Source organism: Chiloscyllium plagiosum, unplaced genomic scaffold (genome assembly GCF_037043375.1).
Source record: "Chiloscyllium plagiosum isolate Xiang-an unplaced genomic scaffold, Cpla_swu_hap1 HiC_scaffold_11, whole genome shotgun sequence".
Classification (NCBI taxonomy): domain Eukaryota; kingdom Metazoa; phylum Chordata; class Chondrichthyes; order Orectolobiformes; family Hemiscylliidae; genus Chiloscyllium; species Chiloscyllium plagiosum.
The window spans coordinates 56189319-56211378 of NW_028270149.1; the positions used below are offsets into that span (position 1 = coordinate 56189319).

Below are 22060 nucleotides of genomic sequence, written 5' to 3' on the forward strand. Positions count from 1 at the left end.
AAGTCTCACGTATTCTAGAGGTATATCTGAATAGATTGATTAAAAAGAAGTTTAGGAGGCTCTTGCGGTACAGTGATGGTGTCCCAAACTCTGGGAATGCCTGGATTTAACTCCTATCTGCTCCAAAGGTGCGTCAACATATCTTAGTGTCATAGAGATGTACAGCATGGAAACAGACCTTTCGGTCCAACCCGTCCACATATCCCAACCCAATTTAGTCCCACCTGCCAGCACCTGGCCAATATCCCTCCAAACCTTTCCTATTCATATACCCATCCAAATGCCTCTTAAATGTTGCAATTGTACCAGCCTCCACCACATCCTCTGGCAGTTCATTCCATATATGTACCACCCTCTGCGTGGAAAAAGTTGACCCTTAGGTCTCTTTTATATCTTCCCCTCTCACCCTAAAACTATGCCCTCTAGTTCTGGACTGCCCAACCCTAGGGAAAAGACTTTGTGTATTTATCCTATCTATGCTCCTCATAATTTTATAAACCTCTATAAGGTCACCCGTCAGCCTCCGACACTCCAGGGCAAACAGCCACAGACTGTTTAGCCTCTCCCTGTAGCTCAGATCCTCCAACCCTGGCAATATCCTTGTAAATCTTTTCTGAACCCTTTCAAGTTTCACAACGTCTTTCCGATAGGAAGGAGACCAGAATTGCATGCAATATTCCAACAGTGGCCTAACTAATGACAGGTTGATTAAAAACATCTAGAAGGTCCTAGGTTTAGGGTGAGAGGGGAAGATATTAAAGAGAACTAAGGGATAACCTTTTCACGCAGAGGGTGATTCTGGGGAAAAAGCTACGAAATTCACTTTGCTGCACAGCTGATCCGCTGTATCTTTTCACCATTAAAATAAAAGCAAGATACTGTGGATGCTGCAAATCTTAAACACAAAATATTGGAAAATTTCAGCCGGTCAAGATAGACCTGAATTGTATCGCTTTCCACAGATAAAGTTAAAAATCACACAACACCAGGTTATAGTCCAACAGGTTTCATTGGAAGCACTAGCTGCTCCTTCATCATCTCTCCATAGATGCAGCCAACCCTCCTGAGTTTCTCCAGCATTCTCTGTACAGTACACTTTCCAATGTTGTTTTTTGTTTTCCTCAAATGTAGCGTCTGGCTTCTCGCGTGCAGTAAATGGGAGATGTCTCACCTCGTGTTTCCAGATTAGTTGTCGCTGACACATTTCAATCATTCATTTCTGAAACCATGCTCCAATTTGGCGCCAATCTCGGCTCGCGGTGACCGCGCATGCGCCCCCGGTCACACCAGGGGTCTGCGCATGCCCAAAGTGAGTGTCAGAGGTCGTCTTTATCTAAGATGGTGGCGGCGATGGTGGTGAAGCTGATGGTGATGCGAGCGGTCGGTCTGTGAATGCCACTGGCCAACAAATGGTGGGACCGAGTTCAAGCGAGCCCGAGGCGGGAGTTGATCCGGGGGCACCAAACGGCTCGGGATGCGCGGCTGCCATCGTCACACCGCTGCTCGACGCAGACAAGGAGGTCAAAAAGCTGCAGGATTTGGTCAAAAAGCTGGAGTTGCAGAATGAGCAGCTCCGGTGTCGGAGCGGCCGCGGGGGGAAGGCGCTCACTGGCGGCGGGGACAGGCCGCCCCCTCCGGCTAACGGCGATCTGATCGGGTCCGCCCCTGATGTCCTGGACGTGGAGCTAAGTCCCGGTGACCCGCTTCTGGCCGACTGCGAGGCATTGTTGAGTACCGTCCTCCCCGGGGTCGCCAGGTGCTGCTCGGAGGGGGGTGAAGAGCAGCCGCCGCCGGTTTATCTGGAGGAGGATATCCTAGAGCTGGAACCGGACTTCGGGACTGTGGAAGAAGACAGCTGGTAAGTGCTGCCAAACAGAACCGCATGGTTATCCTCCCCAGTCTGATTACAGTGCACCTATCCCGACATTTTGAACTGTCTCATGAAATCCGTGATATCCTATTCCGAGAAGTTGTCGATCTAGTCGTGTAGTGTTCTCCCAGGTCAGTTTTAGGACATTAGCTGTCGACAACGCATTCCTTTGGCAGCAGAATTTTATCGACCAAGTATTTGGATCATTTTTAAGCTACCTACTTTATTTTCCCATTGAGGGTGATTCGTTCGCTGCTTGTTCTCATGTTTATACATTTTTTTTCATGTTTTAGTCAATATACATAACACTTAAATAAGGTGAACCATTTTAAATCAGAGGTATTGGCTGCAAAGCTTTTACCTGTTGATGTTAAATATATAGAGTTGCTAAGTTTAAACTAAGCTGTATGCTTAGGTGTATCATTAAAAAAAATTGTTGGAAAACTTGATCTCCCAATACTCTAAAACCAACCAACTAATTACTTGAAATGGCTTCTTTTCATGAACAAGTTTCCTCTCTTGTCTCCATTTTAAAACTTTGGATGCAGCCTATCTTGCTTAAATAAAGTAGTATCTGGTAATTTTGATTTAGAGCTGAAATTGAAATTAAACCAGACTAACTTTTTAATATAGTCTAAACTCGCCATAGTCTTGCCAGATCATAGGGCTGCTCTCTCATCAGACTGGTAGCAGTTTAACCTGAGGGTCACCATGCCTCAGGCTAGGGGAGAGGTTGCTAGGTACTTTATGGTAACTGTGTGGGAATTGAATCCATGCTGTTGGTATTAGTCTGCATCACAAGCCAGCCTTAATTTCAAAAACATACTTTGTTCATAAAAAATATATACATTGTCACTAAAGCAGTTTGGCTCTGTACAATAGCATATGGAAAAAAAACAAACACTGGCATTTGTTTGTATCCAACAAACTGAAAGCATTCCTTACTTGTGAAAGACAGTATTTACATATACTGGAGCCACTGTTGGGGGTGGAAAATGTTTGATAACTGAATGAATCCCATTTAATTCTGGCAGAACGACGTTAAACAGTTGTCTTTTCCTGTTGTGCCTTGGCAGCAGCTGCCGCAAACTTTAATACACACCTCAGCACGTAGTCCTAGATTTGGAATGCGCCAGTCTGCAAAACTCATTCAGGACCCACTTCTTGCTCTGGAATACCAACAGGTTTTGGACAGACTAAACTGCATATTTCACTGAGTCAATGGTCCTCCATGCACAATCAATCTTTGCCTCAGTGTGTCCCCCAGACGAACATTGACAAAAACCACTGGATCTCTCTCCAGGCTTCCCTTGCAAGGGCACATTCCAGTAGGTGTATTACAGTCTCCATCACCCCACCCAGCAGTGGTACCACAGACTCCAGGCATACATGAAGGATCTCCCAGTTATTGTCCTCCTCACCACCAGCCAAGTAATGTATGGGTGCGTTTCAAAAGTTCTGGTGATGAGGCATTATGCAAAAGACTATGATAGTCTGATCAAGAAACAACCCGACAGGGTCCACTCTATGTCCCACAGGGTCTCAAGGATGCTTTGTGCTTACCATTTCGTGATGGACTTGTGATTGAAGATGTCCTTAATGAAGACATTTGCAAGGGAAAAAACAAATATGGAGTGGTCCAATGACTTGAAGCCAAACTAGGCCAGGCCAGACCATCCTTTGTAACACCGGTGCCAGATAGAACCTCAGTACAAGTGACACTTGGTGTTTGTGTACCGAGGATCTGCACAGAGCTTGCTGCAGCTACACATGGGTGGCTATCCGGATGAGGGTTGTGTTGGCAACGTTCTTCCTCACTTTATCCAGAGTTTTGTACATGTCCCTGACCTCCAAATGAAATGGAAGATGGCTCGGGTGAATTCAATGACGCTAACCAGCCTAACTGACATTGCATAGCTGTTGGATACAACTATGTAAATTTACTTTTTACATAACATTTTTAACATAGTAACATCACGAGGCACCTCGTGAGATAAATTGGTATCTAGACAGATGAGCAGATACTAACCACTGCGCCATTGGCGAGGCATGGGACCAAGTTCAGTTCCACCTCTGATTGCTGTGTGGAGTTTGCCCATCCCTGTGTCTGTGGACTTCCTCTGTGGGTATGCTAGTTTCCTCCCAAGCTCCAAAGATGTGGATTTAAGTGGATTTGCCATGGGAAGTGCAAGGTTATGGGGATATGCTGGGAGGTGGGGCTGGTTGGAATGCTGTTCAGAGGGTCAGCAATGAGCCAAATGGCTGGTTTCCACACTTCAGGCATTCTATGACTCTGTTCTAAAACAAGAGACCAAAACTTGATAGAAGGAATCATCTTCTAGGAAGAAAGACAAACAAGTGTTTAGAAGCTGAATTTCCAATAACTTGGAACCTAAACAATTAAAGGCTGTCACAAATAGAGGGCTAAAGGAATGCAGATCTTGGAGGTTTGTTTAACTTTTTTTGTAAATTGTTGAAAGTATGGTCACCATTTGAAGGGAACCATGACAATCTGTTTGTGTGCAAGTTCGTAATTATGGTAGGCAACTGAACCTTTTTTTTTTGTATCAATATCAAAAACACCAGGGTGAAATCCAATATTCTTTAAAATAACCTGAGGAGCCAGATAGGTCTTGTTGCAACTGAGTGATATTCTACAGAGAAGAGTAGAGAGAGATGATTATTGGTGAGCTGGTAGTTGAAAGTGCTGGTGAGTATGCAGTTTGGTTAAATTGACCTACAGCCTTGCTGGGTAGAAATGGTGTGAGTGGGATGGCGAAGTTGAGACTAGTATTTGTAGAGGGCAGTGTTGGTGAAAGGTGAGAAATATTGAACAGTATGGCCAGACTGCTTTTCTTGCTAAAGAAAAGCCTTTTAAATAAGGTTGTCATTCAGTTAGATGATCTGTTGTTCAGATATCATAGTTCACTGATAACTGTACAAAGTTATAGGTTTCTTGTTTAAAAATCTAGTCATTATAGGAGGAGGAGGATGTAAAGACAGGAACGCTAATTCAATTTGAAAATGCTTTCCAGCTGAAACTACTACCGGAAGAGATCCATTCTTGTTAGTCAAAAGTAAGCTGCTGTAAAGTTTAATTACTATAATGCTAAATACTAACACCCTCGACACTTCAGAGATTTTGCTTCTTTCTCAGTAGAATGTTGGAGGTTCAGTCGACAATCCCAAATCTCAGCATGGAATCTTTGAAATAGTCTCCCAGACCTTCTGAGAGGGAATGAGGTGGAGGTGGAAAGCCCCAAGCCTCCAGTGTAAAAAGATAAGCATGCTGTTTTAAACAAGGTCAGCTGTGTGCACACTTGCTCTGCAGTTGATGTGGGCCAATATGTGAATGTTTCTTTATGCTGTGATGTTAAATTGAACTTCACGTGGATTCAGAAGTTTGGAATTTATTTTGGAGACCAGCGATCTCACCCACTATCTTTTAACATTTTGTCCTTCAACCAGGACCTACAAAGCAGATTATGCCATTGCTTAGCTTTGAGTTGTTTATTATTTGTTTGGGTTGGTCACACTGTTTTTGTTTTAAGAATTATTGTATTTTTACATCAGAAGATCTTTTACTGTGAAGGTCTTTGATTTTTTTTTTCTCTCTGGTTGGTGTGAAATATGTTGTATAATTTTCTTTTCTGGTCCGATACTTTGCTATCATAGCTTGAATTTTCAGATCAATGACAGGAGCATCCTGGTTTGCTTCTGTTGACTGCCACAATTGTGACAACTGTGCTCTTAATCACAGTGCAGAATCAATGGGTGAAATGGCCGAGTTCTGTTCCTGTATTTTATGTTCTTACGATCTTAAACCAACAAAGTTGCAGAATGCCCATGAAGAGGCAGGATCCAAACCAGGAAGTAGAAAACAACAAATACAAATTAGATTGCATCTGATACAGAGATCAATATAAATGGAAAAGAGACGGATAAAGTAACAAATTTTGTAGATTTTTCCAAAATAAGACTCAAGACCATTTGTCAGAACCAGATTGGCTGATCATGCTACTAAAAATGAATGCAGCTTTGCCATAACTTTGAATTTGCATTAATTTCTTTGTAGAATTCATTGATAAATCACTATAATTACCTGTTCTGTGGAGGCAAAGGGTAATTTGGATGGAAACTTGGAGGTTGTTGTGCTTAACTCCATGCATATAAGCAAAACATAGAATTGGACAATACTGTATTAACTGGAGAGTGTTGATGGCCCCATGTACTTTTTTTCGCACATAGTCAAGGCAGTTAGCTGAGCCTACTTCTGTTGATCACAGTTCCAACCAGGCAAGATTTTCTTTTTGTTGAATTTCGGTAGTAAAAGAAATTGCAACAACACCTTCTGACCCTGAAGCAGTTTAGCTTCATAATGTTCATAATGACTTAACTACCTTTTTTGCTTTTTAAAAAAAGCGCAAATTAACCAACTTTCGTATAATTTAACAACGTGACTATTGAGACACCTCTCTATTCTTACCCTAATGTAAACTTCAGGCTCCATAAATCCTCTTTCCTTGAAACACAATTTTTGTAAGAATTCAGCATAAGTCTCGAATGTAGCCTCAGCATTTATTAAAGGACTCTTGCCACATTAACTTTGTGGCAAATTTTAAAAGATTAGAACACAACCACACATTTGGAAAGTTCTTAGTTTGGGTGGAAAAAAGCTTTAGTTAATCCATTAGTCACCGGATACTTATTAACTGCAGTCAAATAAGGTTACGATGGATCACTAAGGGGTAATTTTATCAGAAGGTGGTGTGTGACTGGAATGAACTGCCAGAGATAGTTGTGGAAGTGAGTACAATTTCATGATTCATGATTTCATGACTTGGACCCGTGGACACAGCCTTAGAATTAGAGGGGGTCATTTCAGAACAGAAATGCGGAAACATTTCTTCAGCCAGAGAGTGGTGGGCCTGTGGAATTCATTGCCACGGAGTGCAGTGGAAGCCGGGATGCTAAATGTCTTCAAGGCCGAGATTGATAGATTCTTGTTGTCTCGAGGAATTAAGGGCTACGGGGAGAACGCTGGTAAGTGGAGCTGAAATGCGCATCAGCCATGATTGAATGGCGGAGTGGACTCGATGGGCCGAATGGCCTTACTTCCACTCCTATGTCTTATGGTCTTATGGTCTTAAGAACCATTTAGAGAGGTGTGTGGAGGCGCATAGACCAAATGTAGGCAAATGGAACTAGTTTAAATTGTGAAAACTAGCCATTTGGGCAAATTAGGTCGAAAGACCTGTTTTTGTGCCATAGACCCCTGACTTTACGACTCTATTAATAGAAGGAGAGCTATGTTGCTATAGACATTTGGATAATGAGGGTTTAAGCCCAAATTATCTTTATCCATATAGTTCCTTGTTGTCACTCTTACTGCATATTAGTCTGAAGTTGCATATCTGCAGAAGGAACTGTTTTCTGTTTTTTTTGTTTAAAAGGTTATATGTTTCACCAAAGAAGACAGCAACAACAGATGCAAACCAGAAGGCACAAAGTCCTCTCAAATGGTGCAGGCAGGTGCTTGATCATCCTAGCCGAGAGACTGAAGCTGCTTGCCGCAGTCTCATGTGCAGACTTGATCAAGGTAAGTTGAATGTGCTAACTGAATAAAATACTCAGGTTTCATGCAGTCTTTTGTTCAGGATATCTTGTAAATTGCGTTTGTCTTGCAAGTGATGGGTATAGGGTCTTCTGCTTTGTTTTTACCTCCGATAGCTCAATGACTGCAGATGCTGGAAACCAGATTCTGGATTAGTGGTGCTGGAAAACCACAGCAGCTCAGGCAGCATCCGAGGAGCAGTAAAATCGACGTTTCGGGCAAAAGCCCTTCAGGAATACAGGCAGAGTGCCTGAAGGATGGAGAGATAAATGAGAGGAGGGTGGGGGTAGGGAGAAAGTAGCATAGAATACAATAGGTGAGTGGGGAAGGGGGTGAAGGTGATAGGTCAGGGAGGAGGGTGGAAAAGAAGATAGGCAGGTAGGACAAGTCATGGGGACAGTGCTGAGCTGGAAGTTTGGAACTAGGGTGAGGTGGGGGAAAGGGGAAACGAGGAAACTGTTAAAGTCCACATTGATGCCCTGGGATTGAAGTGTTCCGAGGCAGAAGATGAGGTGTTCTTCCTCCAGGCGTCAGGTGGTGAGGGAGCGACGGTGAAGGAGGCCCAGAGTCTCCATGTCCTCAGCAGAGTGGGAGGGGGAGTTGAAATGTTCGGCCACAGGGTTGTGTAGTTGATTGGTCCGGGTGTTCCAGAGATGTTCCCTAAAGCACTTTGCTAGGAGGCATCCAGTCTCCCCAATGTAGAGGAGACCGCATCGGGAGCGATGGATACAATAAATGATATTGGTGGATGTGCAGGTAAAACTTTGATGGATGTAGAAGGCTCCTTTAGGGCCTTGGATGGAGGTGAGGGAGGTGGTGTGGGCACAGGTTTTCTGTAACTACCTGGTCAGGTCCACGCCCCCCCCACAACCCACCCTCCCGTCCTGGCACCCTCCCCTGCCACCGCAGGATTTTACTGCTCCTCGGATACTGCCTGAACTGCTGTGATTTTCCAGCATCACTAATCCAGAATTTGAGTTGTCTGAGCCTGGCTATTGGTTTATGGGTTTTTTTGAATCCCAATGGTCGGAGAAGTCCGGCTGTCAGTTCTGAGACCTTTTCATGTAAGGTAGCATGGATAGTGGCATTTCCTTGTCGCCTTGTTCGTCTGTTAGCCATCTGCAGATGAAGTTGCGGGGATATACATTGTTGGTGGATACTCTGTAGAGGGGTTATTCCCTTCATAGGTCGGGAGTGTTGCAATGTTTTTTGCCCTTTTGTACAGGGTCCCAATGCAGCATCTCTTGTGTGTGTTTGTGGTTTCTGCGTTGTTCAGGGCCTGGTCGGCATGTGCATATGGTTTTCTTGTACACTCTGATGCATTTACCATTATATGTTCTTTCTACCATCACGTCCAGGAATGGGATTTGATTGTTGGTTTCTTCCTCTTGTAAATGTGATCCCTGTGAGCATGGTATTGATGATCCGGTGTGTGTGCGCGTGAAATTTCTGTTCTCTTAATGATAACAAAAGTGTCGTCCACTTATCTGATCCAGAGTTTGGGTTGGATTTGTGGGAGAGGTGTTTATTCCAGTCTTTGCATCACTACTTCTGCTATTTGCCCAGAAATTGGTAAGCACATAGGTGTTCCACTGAGCTGTTTGTATATTTGGTTGTTGAATGTGAAGTGACGTCAAACGCAAGTCTAGTAGTTTGAGTAAGCAGTCCTTGTTGATAGGTTCCCCGTTGTTGTCTGTTCTGCTTGTCCAGGAGGTTCTGCATGAAACACTATACAGGGGAACCTCGAGTATCCAAACATGATGTGCGGGCATTATTTCATTCAGGTAATCGATTACTCAGTTAATCGATTTTAAATGCCTTTTTCCTCTGGGGCTTGGTGTGTTCAAAGTCTGCTCCCCATTCAGGAGACTGCAGTAGCGCACAGCATGCGAATCCCCAACCCGCCCCAACACCACCCTCCTGACCCCAACCCCGTCCAACGCTGACCCCCACCCCCAACACTGCCCTTTGATGTTTCTTGACCCCATACTTTTTCCTTACTAACAGTGTTCTTATCCCTTATCATAATTAACCCACCTTCTTTTCTTTGAGGCCTATCTTTCCTAAATGTCTTTTTTTTTAACGTTCAGTGCCTACCAGTGGCTACTCTCAAATCCCATCTCCATCACAACCAGATCATGCTGGCTTATTTCTCCTGTCAATTCACCTGCTTTATTATGAAAACTGCATGCATTCAGAGTGCCTTTTAATTATGTGCTTTTAACATTATTCTATTCCACAATGTGACTCGCTGGTACTTGTTTGTGCTGTCTTCCACTTTCGTTTACTACAGCAATACTTAACAATTGTTAGTTTTGTTTTTCTCGCATTAGAGTTCCCTCTGGTTCCCATCCTCTGACTGGTTGCTTTAAATTAGTCAGACTGATCAAACAGCAACCTGACATTATCTGTATAGTACGGTTGATAGCATGTTTCTGATGTGCAATTTAGTACTTATTTTGAGAGGACTTGAATATAAAAGCAGTGATATACTTCTGAGGCTCTATAAAGCTCTGGTCTGACCACAATTAGAGTATTGTGAGCAGTTTTGGGTCCATATCTCAGGAAGGATATACTAGCCCTGGAATGGGTTCAGAGGAGGTTCACAAGAATGCTGGAAGACTGCAGGTTGGCTAATGTGTACCACAGCTTTAAGGTGGTAAGGAAAAGCCAGGGAACCAGTAATGAAAAGCGTCTCACATGAAGAACATTTGAGGACTTTGGGTCTATATTCGGAGTTTAGAAGAATGAGGGGAAATCTTTAGAAACTTACAGAATACTGATTGGCCTGAACAGAGTGGATGTTGGGAAGGTGTTTCCGTTGGAGGGAGAGTCCAGGACTTAAGGCACAGCCTTAGAGTTTAGAGAATACATTTTTAGAATGGAGAGAAGGAGAAACTCCTTCAACCAGAGTATGGTGAATCTATGGAATTCGCTGCCACAGAAGCCTGTGGAGGCCAGGTCATTGAGTATATTTAAGACTGAGATAGGTACATACTGGATTGTCCAGGGTTATGGGGAGAATGGGATTGAGAAACATGCCAGCCATGATTGAATGGCGAGCAGCCCCGATTGGCTGAAGGTAGCAGAAATTAGGCCAATGTCTTATGGTCTTGTATCACTGTCCCATTAGTGGTATGCTAGTGCCCACCCCTGTAAAGGGAATCTACCCTTGCATTGATGTTAAATGGCATTAGATTTGCTGAATCTCCTGCTATCAACGTTCAAGGTTAGCATCGACCAGAAAGTGAATTGGGCCAGCCATAAAATACTTTCTACAGGAGCAGGTCTTTGATTAGAAATTCTGCAGTAAGCAATTCCTGCCCTTTTTCTTCCCCACTGTCCATCTGTCATCTGCTGTGCATGAGTCGGGAGTGTCAGAGGTTACTCTCCATTTGCCTGATGTTTGAAGTTGCACAAAGGACCCTTGCTATGATATCTATATCATCGATGGTCACAGATGAGGTGCTGGAGGACAGGAGGTTGGCTAACATGGTGCCACTGTTTAAAAAAGGTGGTAAGGAAAAGCCAGGGAACTATAGACCTGTGAGCCTGATATTGGTTGTGGGCAAGGTGTTGGATGAAATCCTGAGGGACAGGATGTGCATGTATTTGAAAAGGCAAGGACTGATTAGGGATAGTCAACATGGCTTTGTGCGTGGGAAATCATGTTACGCAAACTTGATTGAGTTTTTTGAAGAAGTAATAAAGAGGATTGATGAGGGCGGAGTGGTAGAATGATCTATATGGACGTCAGTAAGGCATTCAGCAAGGTTCCACCTGGGAGACTAGTGAGCAAGATTAGATCTTGTGGAATACAGGGATAACTAATCATTTGGATATAAAACTGGCTTGAAGGTAGACAGAGGATGATGGTGGAGGGTTGCTTTTCAGACTGGGGGCCTGTGACCAGTGGAATGCCACTAGGATCTGTGCTGGGTCCATTTGTCATTTATATAAAATGATTTGGATGTTGCAGATGACACCAAAATTGGAGGTGTAGCGGACAGTGAAGAAGGTTACTTCAGAGTACAATGGGATCTTGATCAGATGGGCCAATAGGCTGAAAAGTGGCAGATGGAGTTTAATTTAGATCAACTGCGAGGTGCTGCATTTTGGAAAGGCAATTCAGAGCAGAACCTATCCACCTTAATGGTAAGGACCTGGGGATTGTTGCTGAACAAAGACCTTGGAGTGCAAGTTCATTTCTCCTTGAAAATGGGTCGCAGGTAGATAGGATAGTGAAGAAGGCATTTAGTATGCTTTTCTTAATGCTCTGACCAGTAGAGTATAGGAGTTGGGTGGCCATGTTGCAGCTGTACAGGAGGTTGGTTAGGCCACTTTTGGGATATTGCGTGCAATTCTGGTTGGAAGGATGTTGTGAAAGGGTTCAGAAAAGATTTACAAGGATGTTGCCAGGGTTGGAGGATTTGAGCTTGAGGGAGAAGTTGAACAGGCTAGGTCTGTTTTCCCTGAAGTGTCGGGGGCTGAGGGGTATCCTTATAGAGGTTTATAAAATCATGAGGGGCATGGATTTGATAAATAGACAAAGTCTCTTCCCTGGGTGGGTAAGTCCAGAACTAGAGGATATACCTTTGGGATGTCAGGGGCAAGATTTAAAGGACCTAGGTGGCAATGTTTTCACACAGCGGGTGGTGCATGTGTGGAATGAGCTGCTGGAGGCAGTGGTGGAGGATGGTACAGTTACAACCTTTTTTAAAAGGTATCTGGATGGGTATATGAATAGGAAGGGTTTAGAGGGATATGGGTCAAGTACTGGCAAATGGGACTATATTAGGGTAGGATATCTGGTCATCATGGACGAGTTGGACTGTTTCCGTGCTGTACATCTCTTTGACACCAACCGGCACAAAGCAGCCTGCATGATTGGCACCATATCTAACAACTTTGACATTCATTCCCTTCAGCACTGGAAGCTGTGTGCCACCCATAAGTTACAATGCAGTAATTGCCAAAGGCTCCTTCAACAACATCTCACAAACTGTAATCTCTACCATTTAGATGGACAAGGGCAGCACACAAACACCACCATCTGCAAGTTTCCCTCCAAGTCTCACTCCTTCCTGATTTGGAGCTATATCAATGTTCCTTCACTGTCACTGGGTTAAAATCATAGTTATCCCAAAGAATGCAACAGTTGAGAAGGCAACTTGATGACATCCATGTGCAAGAAGGGCTTTTGTAATGCAAAGAGGTTGAGTATGTTAGACTTCTAATCATTGCACTTGAAGAATGAGTGAGAAGAAACTTTATTGTAATATATAAAATTCTTAGGTGACCTGACTGGCTAGATGAGAGGTTGATTTCCTTTGTGGGAGAGTCGAGGACCAGAGGGCATAATCTGAGTAAGGAGTTACCCACTTAAGATAGATGAAGAGGAATGTTTTGTGGAAAGTCAATCTCCAGAATTCTTGACTGCAGAAGGCTGTGGAGGCTGGGTTGTGTGTTCAAGGACTGAGGAAGGATTATTTTAAAAAAGAATCGGAATCATTATGGGAATAAAGCAGTAAAATGGATTTGAGGGTTATCAGATTGGCCACTATCTCATTGAATGGCTAAGTAGACTGTGAGCCAAATGACCTTCCTTTCTCCAACATCTTAAGTGACCTGTTCTCCTTGTGCAAGACCTATCTGCCCCAGAATCAGACTGTAGAAATTGAAAACCCTCCCTCCTAATCCATTTTCTGTGTTTATTTCTTCTCGTTTTGTGGTGCTGCCTTAGAAGATCACCTCTTACAACTCTTTCTTTTGTAAATTCTTCATCTGTGCTTCTTGGGCTGTATCCTTCTTTCTACCTATCTTATTGTTACCACAATCTCAACCTCTGGCAGAAAAATATACTGGAACAGCTCAGTGATAGCTTTGTTCCTGTCACCAGTGAGACAAGACAGAGTCCAGCACTCGCATCTACTTTCTTTGATAGCTGCATGTGCAAGCATTCTTCTCCTGCCCTGCCCTCTGGAAAAATAAAAGTGTCATCTTCACAGTTCTTGGTGTTGTCATCTGTCACAATCACTTTTCTGAATCCCAGGTTCTACTTCCTGCAGCTGGTGACACTTCCTGAGCATGTGCCTGCAGGCCATGTCAAGCTTAGCCATAGCCCTGCCGTGCCTAAATTTATGTTCAAACTGTAGACTAGAAAACAAAATTACTCTCCCTTTCTCCATCATTCCTGTGACTCTAAAGTAGGCATCTGAGTCGTGTAAAACACTTGATTTTTTTTACATTGCATGTATTTCGACTTTTTTCTAAAGTCGAATCATAGAATCCCTACAGAATGGGAGCAGGCCATTTGGCATCAAGTCCATACTGACCCACCAAAGACTACACTCCTTCAACCCTCTCCCCCTCCAACCCAATCCTGTATTGCCATGGACAATTCACCTCACCCACACATCCTTGGATTATGGGAGGAAGCTAGAGCACTTCGAGGAATCCAACACAGATACTAGCAGAATGTGCAAACTCCACACAATCACCTGAGGGTGGAATTGAATCCGGATCCCTGACACTGAGGCAGCAGTGCTAGCCATCATGCCATCCATAATGGATGACCTTCCCTTTGGAAGTGCAACATCTGAAAATTTGAAGGTGAGCTGCATTTTGTGTAATTTCACAAATCAGGGTACAAGATGTGAAAACTATTAAACACTCATTACACTTTACTGAAAAGCTAGTTACACCATTATTTGACTGACCAACCACCAAATATGCCCATTCACCGTGTTCAGTCAAAATATAACATACTTGAAGCTGTGACGGTCATATTGGAAGTCCATTAAAATGACAGCTAAAGAAATGATGACCCAACATGTCCTGCACAAAAATATTACCTGGCCAACTAATTCGACTTCAATGTGCACACCATATTTTTACTTTGCACTATGTCAAGAGTGCAAAAATAATGAGCCCCTCAATATCCAGAATTCTGAGCAAGCAGTAGCTCCCAACAATTTTATACCTTTTGATCCAGCTAACGAAGGAATTAGTCACTTGCAAAATTATGGTGAAATAAATACTGATCTAGATTTACGGTTAGGTGCTTAATTCTGATATTAATCACATCAAAACAGATTCATCAGAAAAGCATTCTTCAACTCATTTTATTTGTATTCGTCAATTATTCGGTTGATGCCATGCATCCTACTAAAAACATAAAGTGGTCAGGTTTTGACCTAAAGGAACATTTGCATAATCCTGAGTTTATTAGAAGTATTATTTGTTCTCCTTCATAAGAATTTCCCACATATATTTAATTATATATAAAAACATTATCTGCCTTCTAAATTTCTGAAGTTCAGCTACAGGTAATGTCTTACAGACTGAAGACATTGGAAGAGCTTTGTTTTGCAGATTTAAAGCAAATCTGGTCAGATGTCCTTTCATCTTCTCCTCCCATTTTCCTATTAAACATATTTAGCACCCTCTAATGCCAATCATTTTCTGAAATTACCTTTATCCGCTTCTAACCCAAATCTAATAATTACCAATGCCAAGATTGTCATCTTCTAGACAACAAATCAAAGGAATAGTAATAATGAGGTGCCCGCTGCACAAGGTGTTGTAAAGTGGGTTGTACAACCTATGAAATAGAACTTGGGGCAGCTCCATCCTCAATATTCAATCATAGTCCCTTTGGCACATTGCTGAAAAGAAAGAAACAGGTGAGTGCCGACAGTAATGCCTGCAAGTAACAGAGGCACACGTGTGTGTTGGATTGGATGTGTTAAGCATACACTCACTGGTTAAACATATTTCAGACCTTTTGGGGTGGACTTGTGGTGGAGGAAAAGTTTAGTAAAGCAAAGTGGTCTTTTAGGTTACTGTTCAACATGCACTTGTTTGTGTAAGTTCTGTGGATTTATTACTGCCAGTTCCTACACCCAACTTAAGACAACACTCGGATCTTACTCCATGTTCAGGAGGTATCAAAATGTAAAAGGTACAACTGGAAAACTGAAGCTGTTAGCATATGGTCCTTTCACTTGCACAAAAGTCAGGAAAAGAGAACATCACCAATAACCTAAATCACATGCCTAAAGGGAAGAATAATAGATTAAATCTGGATGTGGATATTTTTCAAGGCATCCAAAACTAATTCATTCTTACTGCATGCACCTTGCTCTCATATCATTTAGCAGATCTATATAATTAGTGCATGCTCCACAAGAATATTTATGACAAAACATCACTCTTCAATTATATGTGCAATTCATCTGCATGAAACAAATTATTTGAAACATTTGTTTTAAGATCTCCTTATACATAAGGAGATATTATATATTAACATCTACAAGAATGCAGCTATTTAATAGAGTTTTGAATTGAGCTCCCAAAATTCTGGAAGGAGTCTGAGAGTTGGATTTCATGTATACAACTTGGAAGACAGGAAATGTGATCAGTTTCATCTTTTTCTATAGCTCTTGACATGTTGGTTGTTCTGAATGAAATAAGCTTTATAAACTGGTATCTCATCGAGCTTTCTTTCGGACCCTTCAGTTGGAGACTTATCAATCAATTGCTTCCTTCTTAGTGGCACCACACTTCGATTCTTCAAGTGGCAGTCCAGACTGAAGTGGCTGTTATTTTTCCCCTTGCTTTCTAAGTAGCTAGAGTTCTGCCCATGTCGCTGTTACTTAGTCCTGCTTAATTTTTAAGTTTTTTTTTTGTATTTATTTAGCTAGATTGGACCTTGAGTTTTATTGCATCAAATTCCCTTGCGCTCAGAATTCCTAAATGCTTTATCTAGCTGCAGTCATTAATAAGCTGCTGTCTTTGTACTGCTGATGTGTTTGTAAAACGATCTGTTCTAAACTACAATGTTGCCTATTTCACTTTTAAAATCCTTTCGTGGGACATCAGTATCATTGGCAAGTCCAACAGCAGTTGCCCTTAGATTGAATGACTTTTCGGCCATTTCAAAGTCAGTCACCTTCCTGTTGGTCTGAGTCACATTGGCTAGATCAGGTATGCATGGCAGATTTACTTCCTTCTAAAGGACATTGAACTCGACTGACTTTTTTTTAAAAACAAAAATTGAGAGTCTCAGTGACGTGTGAAACCAAGTTTGAATGCCTGATTTTAAATTTCTCTAAGGGTAGATTATGGCCTAGTGTTGTTATCGCTTGACTGTTAACCCAGAGGCCCAGGTAATGTTCTGGGGGCCTTGGGTTCAAATCCTGTCACAGCACTGGGAATTTGAATTCAATAAAAATCTTGAATTAGGAGTCTATTGACGATGTGGAGGTGTTGGTCTTGGACAGGGGTGGACAAAGTTTAAAAGTCGCACAACATGGAGCTGTGCTCCGAAAGCCAGTACTTCCAAATAAACCTGAGAGTCTAATGATTACCAGGCAGCTGTTGCTGATTGTCGGGGGGAAACACCCATCTGGTTCACTAATGTCCTTCAGGAAAGGAAATTGTCATCCTTCCTTGTTCTGGCTTGTATGTGACTCCAGACCCACAGCAAACACAGTAGACTCTTAACTGCCCTCTGTGCAATTGGTGAGGGGCAATAAATGCTGGACTAGCCAGCAATGCCCTATGAAGGAATTTTCTTTTAAGAAAGCTGCCCTGGTGAGACTTGTACCCATCTCTTGAGTGTTGGCCTGGCCCATGGTTACTAGTCCACTGATTAGCACTATATAACTATCCTGAAGGCTTTAGAGTCTGTCAGCCTATTGAATATCTATTTGGAGCAAGCTTTGCACTATGCCAGGTATGAATTTCAAAGACTTGCTGCCCGGGCATGTACAGTTCGCGGGGAATTCCTGCACCCAAGAAGACTCTGTGGAATTTTCTAGAAGTGCAAAAGAACTTGGTGAAGTCGCAAAGGTCATCCTGAGCAACCAACTTTGGCAGCCAACCAAGACAAATGAAATGAGCTCAACTTTGCAGTTGTACACATTCCCAAATACATTGAATTATTTTTGCACCATTGGGTCTATCCTATAAAATAATGTCATAACCCTAGAAAAAGGTGAATTTTAAAGTAGTTGCAAGTAAAAATATGACCAATTAATTTCACTTTGATTTGAAGGAAGCAGAGTGGCCAGGATTTCAGAAGGACTACCTGTTCTTTAAATCTTGCCAAAACTTTTGGAATGTGCACTGGCATGTGGAAATAGAACATTGCTTGGAGAGATCTTACACATGCATCCTTTGTATTGCACTAGTGTCTATTTAGATTATGCATGAAAGTCCTTCAGTGGGGTTTGAACTTGCAACCTTTTAAGCATGCCAGCATTTGAGCCAATCATAATTTGTAGCAGTATTAATGACTAATGCAGCCTTGGTAGCTCATGGAAGATTGTTTCTAATAAATGTTACTTGGTATGATGTGGTAGAGTTTGCTTTGTTACTTTAGTATCTTCATATTGTGATCAGTATGTAATTAGCTAATCCACCCACTTCTGGTGACCCACTTACTCCAACGTCTCGAGTTGTAAGGAGCAAGTTGCTAGCTTTTCCATCCAAACTACAGCCTGCCATATCAGTTATGAACTAACTCGTTGCAGCATTGAGGGCAGTAACCTAGCCTCAACAAACATAAAAGTACATCTACAGTAGAGCTAGATTTCTTTTTAATGTGCACTGTCAATACAGACTGCGTCTGTTGTGTTCATATCTAACTGTGCATGCATTTTTGCTTTTCCACTCTAGCCAACAGATGGAGAAACATCTATTGCACTCCGTTTGCTTCAACCTGTGCTTATAGCTCCAATACAGATGTCACTTCGTGTAGCAATCTCTCAAACTCTTCTGGTTTCCTCAAAACATCTACTAAACCAGTACTAACCTATGGCAGTTCAGGTATGGTACACCTGTCCATTAATGAAGTGTGGATCCTGTAAAGTATTTTAAAACGTTAACAATGCTTTTTAAAAACTTTGTACAGACTGATGCATGTTCTGTTAGAGCTTCCAGATTTCATCAGTGTGAAATTGAAAATAATGCATGATGGATGTTGCTTTTTGTTTCACTGCATGGCTTTGGTGAAAACTCACTGATCTTAGTCTCAGATATTTGCATATTATTATGCCTCAAAAATGAAAAAGTTATAAAATTTGCATGTTATATTCCTTTCAAAATTGAATCTTAAATTAGAAACTAAAGGTACAAAACTGTAACAGTATTAGTTAGCTTTCACAACATTTTCCTCTTGATCTTGGATTCAACTTGTTTTGATTGCATGAAGGTATATTAAATGGAATGCAGTGCATCAAACTAGCAATGTACTGTTATCAATTCAGCAGTTGGGTCCTCCGTAAGGAGTGTTTTCCTAAATTAAAAATTGTCAAAATCTACTGTCTGCATTTACTAATATTTCCTTTATTCTTCCAAAACTATCTTAAATGCAATTATTAATGTGCAAGAGAAAATTATTGTCTGCTGTCCATATGAAATTATGATTAAACATTTTTGTTTATTCTAAGCTTTGTGATCTTCCAGTTGAAGATTTAAAAGTAGGACATAGCTTATGACCGTATTGTTACTGAAGGCACAAACTCATTTTAAAATACGCTTCCGTGGCTCTGCTGCTGTACCTTATTAATTTACTGTTTATTCAGTGTGAGCCCTGGTGATGAATGTCAGAAATGTTTGACCTTGAGACATTTATCTCTGAATCTTATGTCTTTAACATAGATCAGCATATAATCTCTAAAATGAAATAAGAGTGAGCAGGATCACTGGATGTAAGAATGCTAACACAAATTGTTGCTCCCTTAGTGAGTTGCAAAACAGAATAACAAAGTTCGTTTAACTTCCAAGTTACAAACTGAATGGAGATCCTTTGTGACTTGAATAATTCAGTGTTGAAATTTATGATGCACTGAGTTAAGAAAACAATTGATCTATTCTATCAAAATCATGTATTGATTTTAAAAATTAGAGTGCTATGTTTGTCATTTGTGATTTTCATTATAAATGAGTGCTTGCTCTAATCCAATTATCTATGCATTAAAAGCAAATTGCAGAGTTATATTTAAAAAGCCAATTTTAAAAAAAAAAAATCTGTTCCAGTATGGTTGCCGAAGGCTATATCAAGTTTTGTAAAGGAGCATAAAGGGTATTCTTCTGATCTTAGTCCAAGAGGTGTAGTTGGATTTCATGATATCTTTTCTGGGAAATAAATGAACTAAGTGCTTTTAGCGTTACCTTTACAACAATTAACCATTGCAACAAACAATGAATGAATAGGTTATTGATTCTGTGTCGGTTTGAATAATTCAATGTCTGTCTTTTTGTTTACAAGCAACATTTGTGAATCTCTTGTTGAAGTAGGGTCACTGGAACTGAAATGTTAACTCTGCTTCCTCTTCACTGATGCTGCCAGACCTGCTGAATTTTTTTCTAGCAATTTATAGATTCCAAGTTTTTCCAGTTGGATCGGGTTGCCATGAAAAAGGCACAAGAAAAGTAAAAGCTTTTGGTTTGTGTGAAAAAAGCTATTATGTTGCGGTTACTTGATTATTTCAAAAACGTGTATTTCAGTCTTGTTTATACTGACCAACTTAAGCTGTACAGCCCTCTGTGGTTAAACAATTCTAAAAACATTCAATCCTCAGAAGAAATTCCTAATCTGTGTCTTGATAGGGTGACCCCTTATTCTGAGATTATACCCATTGGTTCTAGGTACTCTCACACAGGGAAACCATCTTTTGTGCTATGAACCTTGTATGTTTCAATAAGGTTGCTTCATTCTTTTAAACTCAGTACAGGCCTAACCTCTCCTCCATAAGGGTCCCTTCATATCCGAAATCAGCCCATTGAACCTTCTGGTCTGCCTCCAGTGCCAGCATATCTCCCCTTAGAAAAGGGGTCTAAAACTGTTCACAATAATCCAGCTGTGATCTGATGAGAACCTAATATAATTTTAGTAAGAGTTCCCTCTTTTCATATTTCATTCTTTTTGGAAATCAAGACCAGCATTCCATTTGCCTTCCCTATTACCTCTGAACCTGTACGCTAGCTTTGTGATTTGGTGATGGTTATAGATAATGTCTTTAATCTGTTGGACAGGTTTCTGTTTATGACTATTATTGTTTCTATTGTAGTTGAGGGTGAATGAATTTGTAGTGAAAATAATTACAGGTACACAATCCTTTATCTGAAATGCTCAGAACCAGCTGGTTTTCGGAATTCAGAATTTCTTTTGAATTTCAGAATAAGTGACAGTTCAACGGAGAAATTAAAAAAAAAACCTTAGTGAACAGCAGACATGGTGAGTACTACAGGCCCTGAGACAGAATTGAGGCCTGCCAGTACTGGGCCATGCCCCAATCACATCTGAATGACATGCATCGAGTGGGTGTGGATTTGGGTTAACTGTTTGTACACCAAACAACCTTGTTAATGAGATTTTTTAAAACCTTCAGATTTTGTAGCTTTTTGGATTTCGGATAAAGTTTAACATACAGGTAGATGTATGTTAATTCTAAATTTAAGTTATTTTTATTTTCACTGACAAAATTATAGTTTGAAGTTCCACCTGAATTCACTTAATTTTTTTCTCTACACCTACATAAATTCAGGATTTATAGATGCAATTTATGCTCGAGCCACTTAGCAAATTGTAATGTGTTTAGTTTAAAATGCTGATTATCTTTCAAGCTTTTAAGCTATTTTTTCTAATCCCAAATTCAAGAGACTGCGGCAATGCTGTATATAGTGCCAAAGTAGATTTTATGATAAGTAACAGTAAAATCATCATAGTCCTACCAGACTATAGGGCTAGGTGAGGAGAGAGGTTGAGCAGGAGAGTCCTTCACGATAATCTCAGCTAATGCAGAAAATAAACCCATGTGTTGCAAATCAGCCATCCAGCCAACTGAGCCTGTCTTATGATCGATAATCTATTGTCAAGCTTATCCAAATATTCTAAAGAATATTATGCCTCAGTTTTTTTTCTGATTCTTAATTGAAGTGGGTATTATATTTTCATGCATGACTTTGAATTTTTGTGTACCATTTTCTTCATAAGTTACTGATCTTTTAATAAAGTAATTTCATAGATGCTGGGAACTCTCTAATAATTAACTTGCATTTTCATTCTTCATATTGAAAATCTCTCTGCAGTGTTAATATTGATTTTGCTGGGCAAGATTTTGACAGGAAAAGTTACTGATATTATTTTCTCTTTAAGCAGTACATGAAATGTTCTTAAACTATTGAAAGACTTGAGTCAATAGTTAATTTTGGCTTGGTAATTGAGAATAGTTTTGTAATTTGATCCCTGTAAATGACTAAAGCAAAATAAAAATGAGAATCTGGGATATATACAGACAGAGAGGATTTTTAACAATGTCGCAAAACCTGGATGCAGTGGAAAGCAACGCACAGATGTTTTGCTGTCAGGAAAGTCCAGACCATTACCCAGGAAGATATTTATTTGGATTTTTCAAAGTCCCGATGCATGGATTACATGATATTTGGCTGGCAAGTTGAAATTTCCAAGGGCGAGTATCTGGTATCTGGAAACCTCTGGATAGAGTCCCTAGTTCTGTCAGAAGTCCGGTTTCAGAGGGTTCTGAATTTCAGGTTGTAAGTTTGCT

The 22060-nt window shown here is 41.1% G+C and overlaps 1 protein-coding gene across 2 annotated transcripts in view; it reads left to right on the forward strand.

The window, feature by feature from the left end:
- Positions 1-1347: 1347 nt before the first annotated feature.
- The window catches only part of LOC122557191 (SLAIN motif-containing protein-like), a 44380-nt gene continuing 23667 nt past the window's right edge, over positions 1348-22060 (forward strand). Inside the window, exons 1-3 of one of the 2 annotated variants that reach the window (XM_043704608.2) lie at positions 1350-1858; positions 7324-7469; positions 18168-18317. In XM_043704608.2, the coding sequence (XP_043560543.1) occupies positions 1410-1858; positions 7324-7469; positions 18168-18317 (745 nt within the window). In that variant the 5' untranslated portion in view covers positions 1350-1409. Of the gene's footprint in view, positions 1859-7323; positions 7470-18167; positions 18318-22060 lie in introns of both variants that reach the window. The other variant, XM_043704609.2, reaches the window with a different exon arrangement.